General features: G+C 32.8%; 2 protein-coding genes across 2 annotated transcripts; one reads left to right on the top strand and one right to left on the bottom strand.

Annotated features, from left to right (window-relative positions):
* LOC18589014 lies at positions 864-4,503 on the top strand. The gene is made up of 5 exons (XM_018127851.1): positions 864-1,030; positions 1,290-1,342; positions 2,512-2,696; positions 2,795-2,834; positions 4,168-4,503. The coding sequence occupies exons 2-5, from the start codon at positions 1,339-1,341 to the stop codon at positions 4,248-4,250; spliced, it is 312 nt and encodes a 103-aa protein (XP_017983340.1). The 5' UTR covers positions 864-1,030; positions 1,290-1,338; the 3' UTR covers positions 4,251-4,503.
* On the bottom strand, positions 4,250-5,920 carry LOC18589013. The gene has a single exon (XM_007013807.2). The coding sequence runs from the start codon at positions 5,918-5,920 to the stop codon at positions 5,141-5,143; it is 780 nt and encodes a 259-aa protein (XP_007013869.2). The 3' UTR covers positions 4,250-5,140.

Raw genomic sequence — 10,457 nt, 5'->3', positions numbered from 1 at the left:
TTGTTATTTAAGTTTATGTTATTTGTTTGGATCTTTGTGTTTAGTTATTTAAGTTTATGTTATTATTTGGATATTAATGTATAGTTATTTAAGTTTATATCATTGTATGGATATTTATTTTTAGTTATTTAAGTTTATGTTGAAGATCTTTATTTTTTATTATATAAATTTAAATGTTATTATTTTTGTTTTTATTAATTTAATTAGTAGTTAATTTTATGAAATACGTTGAAAAATATTATTGTATATATATACAGGTTTAGGTAATTGAGTACCAATGAAGACAATTTTAATAATTTTTTAATCTAATCGGGTTTTTAAACGGGTTAGGATAAGATAGTAAAAATGTAATAGGATTAGGATTAGGATAGTAATTTTAAAATTATTCGAGTAATTAATAGAGTTAGAGTACTTGATTTTTTATAGGGTTAGGATTCGGGTACTTCAAAATTATAAGATACCTTATCCGTTAACATCTCTTAAAAAAATTATTTGATTTCAGAAAAAATATAAAAATTCCATTATTTGAAGAAAAAGAAAATCATTAAAGAAATCTCACTGTTGTAAAATTTGACAATCTCAATGTTGACAAACACGACTATGAGGAGAAATTTGAAAAAAAAAAAGCTAAAGTATATGTATTTGTATAAAACTATTTGAACATATTAAATTTTTCATTAATAAAGTGACAATATACGATCAATTATAATCAATTATAAGTGTAAAAAATTTATATATTAACGATATATTAAATATAAACTCATAAATGTATGGCAAGATTAGCACATAACAATTAACGTAAAAGTGCAGGTATAATCTAAAAATATCCGTACAAAAATTACCACTGATTTAAGGACGCAGGCAGCCACACAGCACCCCAGACAAAAAACTGAACAAAAAAAAAAAGAAAAGAAAAGTAGTACGATAGTAATCGAATTCTAATTCTAAATTCTAAAAGCAAAACTAAGAAAATAAAGTAAATAAAGAGGGCACCAAATATCTTCAACATAGGAGGTCGCGATTCTTTCAGGTTGGTTTCCTTTTCTTAGTATTCGTCTATTTCTCTGATTTCCCCTGGTAATAGTAATTTAATTCCTGCCCTTAAATTTGTTCTTGGAATTTACTTAAAACGCTGGTCGTCACTTGGAATCGATTTCGATCGTTTTTACCTCCAGCCTTTTTCCAGATTATTCTTTTCGTCTTCTTCTAGAGAAGGCTATTAATGAAGTTCCCCGGATTTTATTACTTTTTTTAAAAAAGTTTTCTGTTGAATATAACCATTTTTGCAGCTTACTGTAAAAGAATCGGCAGCGGGGTCTTGGCTTCAAAATAAAAGAAATGGTACGCCCTTGATCTCATTTTATTTTGATAATTCATGTATTAATTCATTTTTACTGTAAAATTTATTTTTTTAATGCTTTTGTACAGATTTAATTTCTTACGAGTCTCTGTGAAGAAAAAAGAGAGAAAATCGTGGCAATTTCAGTAATGGTTTAATAATTTAATCTGATTGACACACAAAGAAACTGAGATATATGTTGCAGTTTGGGGAATTAATGAATTGTGAAGGACATGATAGCTTATAGGCACCATAAATGATTAGTAAAAGGATGGAAGAAAGAATAGTTTGTGGATCTAAAGTAGTCTTAGGTTTATTATACACTGAATAGGTCTAGTGGGAGGAGATTGAAAGGGAGGAAAGAACTGACAGTTGGGGGATATGGCGTGGCATCATGGTTAAATGTTGAGAAGTTAGAAACTGGTTCATTACTCCTTATTGGGGCAAGGTCAACTGTTACTGGGCTATATAGCCCACTCTCAATGTTTTCTTACTTGTTCAGTGTTCATTGCAAAGAAAGTTCTAGTCTCAAGCTGGCTTGTGTTTATTTGAAAGTTTTCTGTCTATATGGAGTGGATTCTTTATCCTTGGATTTACTAAATGGAGCATTGCTTTGCTTGAATCCACCTGGTAGTTTATTTGGCTTGTTCAAAGAGCAGTTCTCCCTTGTCATCTTGTCAAACTGTGAATATATTCAACAGCTTTCCTTTGGTTGGTTGTGACTACAGATATGCATTATAGCTTGATTTCCTTGTGTACATAATGATTAGGATTCCCAGATCATGAGTTTTATATATGTTGCTGAAAAAATATTTTTATCTACAATTTCACTTTGGAGCAAAGAGCTCTGTCAAAAATTTTTCCACCTTCACTTTTATATATCGAAACAACCCATTCCATTGTTTAATTTTTTAATGAAATCTGCAGTGAGGAACTCTTACAATTCTTCTATGTAAGCATTCGAAGAGTTAATGTAATAAAGCCAATTGAGATGCAAAAGCAATGTAGTAAATTATATTTTGTTTTTTAAGCTGATGTTATACGTATGGATTACAATATATATTGTCAAAAATCAGTTCAGTTCAGTTTGTTTTATTTATTTAATGAGCAACTTAAAGCATTTTACTGTTATATTTAAGTTTGGCCTTTGAACTCACCATAACTTTTGTAGGCTATGTACATTCGTGTCAAGCGTAGCAAGACGACATACTTTATCCAGTGTGATCCTACTGAGACTGCTTTAGACATAAAGCAAAAGTTGCATACCCTCATTGATCAACCTGTTAATGATCAGCGTTTGATCCTAGTGAATACAGGGGAAATATTAGAGGATTCAAAAACTTTAGCAGATCAGAAGGTACTACTATATTCTCTCTTTCCTCTTCACATTTATGTGGAAAAATTTTCTTACAGCACTTCAATATCTTACCACTGATTTATTCTTTGTTCTTTCAGGTTGAAAATGATGCTGTTGTGGCACTGACCTTGAGAAAAGGTTGTTGCTTACTTGTAGTTTTCTTCTTTTTCAGTTTTCATTTCCTTTATATGATCTTATTGCACATATCATTTTCGGCTAGTTAGCATCCACGATTTATGTATTTTCATCCTGGTTTCTTAGCTCAAATGATTTGGATCAAAAGTAAAGGAACTTTTTAGCACTGTTTTTCTGTTACCACAACATACAAGCTATAATAGATATATACCTTTTAACTTGACTCTTAGAAGGTAGGTTGCACTGTGTTTATGAGGAAAATTGTTTTAGCTTAGAATGACTTTTGTTTCATATGCTATGTTATGCAATAGGTGAAGAAGCTCTTACTATTAGTAGAAGACTTGAAACGAACAATAGATTGCCTAAGTTACTCCTATTATTAGCAATAATTCATAAAAGTTTTCTGCGTTAAGTGCATGTGTTTCGTGTGCTGAACCCTTAAAACAAACAATTGTCTCTACTTTAATAAGGGGAAATGCAGGTCCTCCTTTAGATGTGATGTCTTTTGAACCCATTAATGTTGTCAAAGTCATGAATAAAATGGAATTTAGTTTATCTGGAATCTTGTGAAACATGTTGAGTGCCTTCTTTTATGCTTGTAAATACATGTTTGTGTATGCATTGTGTGGGCTGGCACATTTATGCTTGCATGGGAATGCTTGGGTCAGTATCTCATTAAAAGGCATTTAACTCTTTTCCCTAAGTGGCCTTTTCTCTCCCTATAGGTGATCATTTGCTATAGTAACTTTGTGGCACTTTGTTTTATTTTCTCTTTCTCTTCGATTTCTCCATCTTAATGAGCTTTTATATTTAATACTCTGAGGCTGCATATTTTTCCTTGTGTGTTTTGCCTGAAACTGGGAATTAGGCTGAGCATTATGATATTGAGCTCTGCTTTACGTATGTCTACATTTAAAGTGGCAAATGCTAACTCCAGATAGCAATTGTGGCAGTATTTCAATGTGTTCCTGTTTTTCATCAGTGTTGAGACCTCCTCTAGCTAAATATGTTGCATTGTAAATGTAATCTCTCACTTGGAAGATGTATTTTATGGTTATTGTAGTCTTGAATTGGCAAATCAGGTTAATTCCAGTAAAACTTTCAAATTAGTCCAGCTTCTGAGAAATATGGATGTATAGAATTGGCTGTTGTTAACTTCTCTATTTTGTTTAGTTTGGCTTTAAGAATGAAAGGTTCATCTCTCTGCCATTGTTCATCATGCTAAGAGAATGAGAATTAGGAAGCATACAATCTTTACCAAATATTGCATCATTGTACTGCCTGCATCTGCATGTTTCAATCAGCATCTTGAAAAGCTTTCCATTCCTGCTTCCAGATGACAATGAGTTTGAGGATGTCAACATAGTACAACCAAACGATTTCTACCAATCTCGTGATGCAGATAGTGGAAATTGGTGAAACCACGATGAGCTGTGGAAAAGGTAAAGCTGAAACTTAGAAAGGAGATTCAGCAGTGCAGATGTACCGAAGTCATGATCCTTTCATTGTTGGTGGTCTTTGTACCATGAAAGATGATTTTTACATACAGTAATTTCATGTATTAAGCTCCGGGAAAAAGTAAATCATGTATTAAGCGGAAACTCTTTTCCTTGTTAACAGGTGGCATGTAACTCTTAAAACTAACTATGAAGAAAGATATTTTTCTGGTTCATCTTGTTATATTGCACATTTTTTTCATCTGAACAATGACTTATTGTACAACTGCAGCTATGTTATGATCTCAAACCCACTATTGTGAGTCCAGTGCCCAAACAGTTATCAACTATCACAATTTTCCTATTAAAAGGAACTAATAAATGCAGGTGAAACTTTCAGCATCTTGCCTATCAACAATAGAGTAATGTGACTGTCATCTTGCCTATCCTGCAATGCCTTGCCCTCAAGTTAATGAAATCCTTGTCATCAACAACTTCTTGAAACTTGAAGAAATTAACATTGTCATTAAATATATTGGAATTTGAACTTGGAAAACAGAGATGAGCCTCGTTTGTTGCAGAAATTGCCTATATCTCAGAAAATGAAGAAAACTATGCTATCAATATAACTTCTTAGGATAAGAAGAAAAAAAGAAAAAAGATAGGGTAAATTTTACTTATAATACTACTATAACCGAGTCTTACATTCAAATAACATCTTCGGTAACTTGAAACCAGAGACACTAGTCATGAGACTGATAAAAACACAAATGCCTATCTACCTAGCACATTAAACAAAATTAAAATAGCTATCCTCAAACCAAAAGGGCAAAAAAACAAAAACAATTGTAAGAATTACTAAAAACCAATGACCTAAGCTAGTTGAGATCGGCAAAGGGGGCAAGATCTTTTCCTCCACAGCCACTGGGCAATGCAACCCCCATGAAATACATGCGAGCAGGGCGTCTTCCTACAGGAATCCATGGAGAGCCCTTCCAAGCAGATCGCACACGTGCCCTGATCCGCTAATGCACCACCGTCACATGGTTCAAACAAGTCCAGTCCAGGCACTTGTGTCAACCCCAAGGGTTCAGAGATATCGATTGGCTCCAACACAGATAACACAGGCACCCCCAACAAAATTCTCAATCTCAGCAAGATATCTTCTTCATCAGTAGTATCAGCTTCACCACTGAACCGATCCCCAACTTCAACTTCACCAATGCCATAATCTTGAAAACCCTTAAGAACCCAAGCTTTATTTACTTCAACAACAATGAGAACTTTGGGTGCATTGGGATTAGACAATGTGTCAAGCCCGAAACTGTAGTTCTTGACAAGGTATCCTGAAAGGCTGTTGGCCAAAGCTGTGATATTTCTCTGTTCAAGAAACTGTTGTGTACTCAACACGGCTTCATAAGCCAGTTTTTCTACATCCTTCGTAGAAGACAAGCATTCAAGGTGGAATGGGAAACTACAGGAAATTGGGTGGGAGAATTTAACATTTGAAGTCGCAGGAGTCGAAACCAAACGACTTTTGATTAGAAACAGGATTTGTCCTTGAAGAACATGGTGCTGATAGCTGGGTGATTTTACGTTCCACTTAAACAGGCGTACCCGTTTCTGGAACACAAGTTCTTGTATCAAATTCATCGCGTTTAGTGGTTTGATCAATCTTGCCTATGACTTGAATAAGAAGGAAGCATAGACACATATATATATATAACAATGGCGGTTGATTATGGCGGCTATGGGATGGCGGTTTGCTCCAACGGCTAGTTTAGATTTTTGTTTTTTTTTTTTAAGAAGGTTTTTGGTTTTTTGTAGTAGTAACAGACCACTCCTTGTTTTCCCACTCCAATCTCATCATTTTTTTTAAAACCTCTCTAAATTTCATCATTTAATAAATATTTTAAAAAATTAAGATACTTTAAATCATTTAATAAATTATGTAACGAATAATAAAATATTTTGGATAATTTCATACTAATAATTAAATTATAGATCTACAACATAATATAAGTTTGATAAAATTCTTTGTAAAATTAAAAAATATAAATTAAATTTAAAATTTAAAAACTAATTTCTAATTAGTCATCTTTCTCATGATATAATCAACTTCAAAATACCGATTAAGTAATGAACCATACTAATTTAAAAGAGGATGAATAATTAAAAGGTCTGGGTTTTCTCAAAGTTGTTTAGCAAATCGTTTTTTAATTCTGACTTTTTGTAGCTTTTAGTTATCTAATTTTGTAACTTGTTATTTAATTATTAAAATAAGTATTTTAATGAAATAACAAAACAATTCATAAATTTTGTTGAAAAACTAAATTAATCATAGTTTAAGAGTCATTTATCTGTATATAAGTGAAACTCATCGAATTCACCGATTTTTCATGTAAAAGTTGTTTGTAGGAGTCAATTGCAAAAACATCTAATAAAATCAAAATCAACCATTTCAAGGATTGTATTAATGGTTCTAATGATAGTTAATCTTATCCGATTATGAGAACTATAATTATAACTGATGATATTATTTACAATTATTTATTATCATATTATATATCAATAATAGAATTTTTAAAATTTAAAAGTAATGATTATCTTAATTTTAATTTTCTTATTTAGAAATTAAACAAAAATTTATAGATCCTTTTGTGAAGTTTAAGAACTTCAATACTAATGTATGAAAGTATTTCCCTCCCTCTTTAATTAGTTTTCTCAAAATCTTAATTAATGTTTAACATTTTCAGATTGTATTTACTCAATCCTTAAGTATTCTTCAAAACTTTTTGCAATACTTATTATGATTTTTTTCACTTCTCATATGATTCCCTTTTACATTTTCATTTTGTTTACTAATATTTATACGTATAATTTATCTATTACCTTTTTTTATACATTACATAAAACCATTTCATTGCATGATAATTTCTTGTTTTTGCATATTATTAAAATGAAGGCTAAAATGCTCTAAATACCCTTTAATTATTTAAAAAAATTTAGATAAACTCCAATCTTATTATGGCGTTGAATTAAGCCCTTAAAGTACTATTTTAATCCATGAAAGCCTTCATTTGGTCCATTATCTCCATGGACAACATGGCATAGCTCATAATGACATGGATTTAGTGGCTGATGTGGCATGATTTTGCACACATGGCAGCTTGTTAAAAAGCAAAAGAAGAAAAGAACCAAATTCAAAAACCCTAAAAATTTAAAATCAATATGGAAATGACTCAAATAGAGGAACAAAAGCTTGATCCAAGGAATTATTGATTATTTATTTCTGTTATGAGATTTCATTTTTTTTTTTAGGAATTTGGAATGAAGGTCTTGGAAGGTAAAATCTTGGGTCATCTGCCAATCAAAGTTCATAAGATATTATGTTGTCATAGGACAAAAAATTTGTTCATTTGTAAAAAATAATGATGAATATGTTTGGTTGCCATCAGGGTGTTGTACCTTTACATGGTAGTATGCTCTTGTGTTGTTCTCTATGTTATTTTCTTAATGACAATCATCAAGTGGCAATGGAGCACAATCTAGAAGAATGACCCATCATCAAGTACTGAATAGGACATTGGAAATTCATATGCTTGAAATTTTAACAACTTTGATAAAGATCCCATTTAGAGAGGCAGTGGAGTGATGGGGTAAGGAGAGCTCTGTGCTTCCCACTTTACTCTCTGTCAATGGATATAAACCATTGATAAAGGCCTGTACTATCTTGAATTTTAAAAATAGTGGAGCTTGCATATAAGGAATAAGAAAATTATGTGAGGCAATTTTGATATTTAATTATCCATCCTAAATTTTAATCTCTATTGAAGCTTTTGGTCACCAGTGGCACGTTTGTTGAGCCTCTGTCATCAAATATACGATGTCAGGCTAGCACGACCCAGTAAAACGAGCAGCCATGTGTTAATGGGCCGTGCTGACAACGGCCATGCTGGCTAGATCTGTGAAGGCTAAGGACATGGACCACAACCCTCATATTTCGTGTTAGGCTTGGCACGACAAGTTTTATGGTTTTTCGTGCTGAACCGGGCCGAGAAGGGTGCATTAATAGTTTTCAAATTTTTTGTCTGCCACTTTATTATGTTAAAAAAAAAAAAGTAGAATAGTCAATAGACTACAAAATTTGTGCGGTTCAGCAAAATATCAACATTCACGGGAATAGGTAGAAACAATTTATTAAGGAAAAATATTAAAATTTATAATTATTGATAAGTCATATTCTTAAATTAAAAAAAAACACATTAAGAAATTAAAACAACATATTATCATTCCTTTGAGAAAATCTTTTGAAAATTAAACGAACTTCCAAATTAAATTTCCTCAATGTAATGTGCTGTAGTATACATTTTACTAGTGCTATGGTTTTCATAGAAAGTTCACTTTTCTACAAAACCAAATACCAAAATGAATGGATTATAACTTCATCTATCAATAGTTTAAATATTTCATAAATGGATTTATTGATACAATTTCATTTATATAAATAGTTATAAAGTAGTAAGAGCAGAGAAGTTCTCATCAAATCATAAAAATAACATGAAAGTTAATACAAGGGCCAATAAGATAAGCTTGAATATCGTAGTTACGCATTGACATGGCCAAGGCACATTTATGCTTGTGTGCTGTGTCGTACTAGCTCGTATGTCACGAGCTGACATAGTCCCTTAATGGGCATGTCGTGACGGGCCAATGGACTTGAAAGCTCTAGCTTATCATGGCAGAAGCATATGGACCATGTGAAGCACGACCTGCTATTATAGTAATAGACTATGTTAGGTGTCATGAACTAACCTTTGTATAGGATTATGATGAGGTAGAATTGCATAGACGACTAAGTTGCCTTAAGGAGAAATGTCTCCATTTCAAACAATATAACGTCACTTAGTAGCATTCTTATAAAAGGTTGTTAAGTCTTTAGGGTGAAGGCTTTTGAGGGAAGAAGTGTCACTTTTTCACACATTGTAATGGCTCTTGGTGGTATAATTGTAAAAACTTGATAACTCTTTATAAGGGATGAGCAGTTGGCGGATTGTTGGGTTGCCTCACTAGTTAAGGTATGTCAGTGGCTAACCATCTAAGGCTGCCCCTATGGCCCGACGATGGCACATTTATAACTTTGGTCCTTTTGCACTCTTTTTTCAATATTAATAAAATATCTTTTCTTTTTGGAAACAATGGTTGCGTATATGGCATTCGCTATGCCCTATGATTTTACTAATGCATTTCGTAAGCTAACTTATGACTATAATTTGTGTTTATCTAGATATAATTGAGTTTTTGGTTAGCTTGTGTGGAAGTGTCCACCCAAGAGTTCTATGATTTATTGCATATTTTGAGCCAAAGGGCATAGTCCATGACAATTGATATTAGAGTATGAGCCAGACATGCTAGTGAGAAAACAAAATGGTGAACACGCGAAAGTGCACTAAATGACCATCAGAGAATTGAGGAGCTAGAGGCTGCGATGTTGCCGTAAAGGCTTAATTGATCTCACTTGAGCAAATAAGTGAAATCGAAACAATCAACGGGAACCGGTTGAGATGATAAATACCTCGAGTGATAGGACCAAGGATGCGTTTAGCACTCTCCAAGGCAAGTTTGGACAATTGAAAGCACATGTAAATCTTTTGATTATTGCTGCAAGTAATGCTAATGCAAATTTAGGAGATAGAGGGAACAGAGCCAAAGTGCTAGAGCCCAAGTGCTATGAAAGGGCTAAAGATGCGAAAAAGTTGAAGAATTTCCTTTTGAATATAGATAGTATTTTCGAGTTGTTCGCATAAAGTCAGAATAAGACAAGATGGCAATGGCCACAATGTATCTTGCTGGAGATGCTAAGCTACGGTAGTGTTCAAAATTTATCAATGGTGAGTGCCTTATCAACACTTGGGTTGAGCTTAAGTGAGAATTAAAGAATCGATTTTTCTTCGAAAATGTTAAGTATATGGCTCGTGGAAACTACAAGAATTAACGCAAACAGGACTGTACGAGAGTTTGTAAGGAACTTGAATACCTTGATGTTCGATATCAAGGACATGATCGAAAAGGACAAACTGTTTTATTTCCTTGAGGGTCTAAAACCATGGGCTAGGGTAGATCTACATTGACAAAAGGTGCAAGATGTAACTTCGACGATGGCAGCTGTTGAACATCTTATTGATTATAG

This window comes from Theobroma cacao, chromosome 9 (assembly GCF_000208745.1).
Source record: "Theobroma cacao cultivar B97-61/B2 chromosome 9, Criollo_cocoa_genome_V2, whole genome shotgun sequence".
Taxonomy (NCBI): domain Eukaryota; kingdom Viridiplantae; phylum Streptophyta; class Magnoliopsida; order Malvales; family Malvaceae; genus Theobroma; species Theobroma cacao.
Note: the sequence above shows the minus strand (reverse complement) of the source record. Positions and strands in the feature narration are given on the sequence as shown.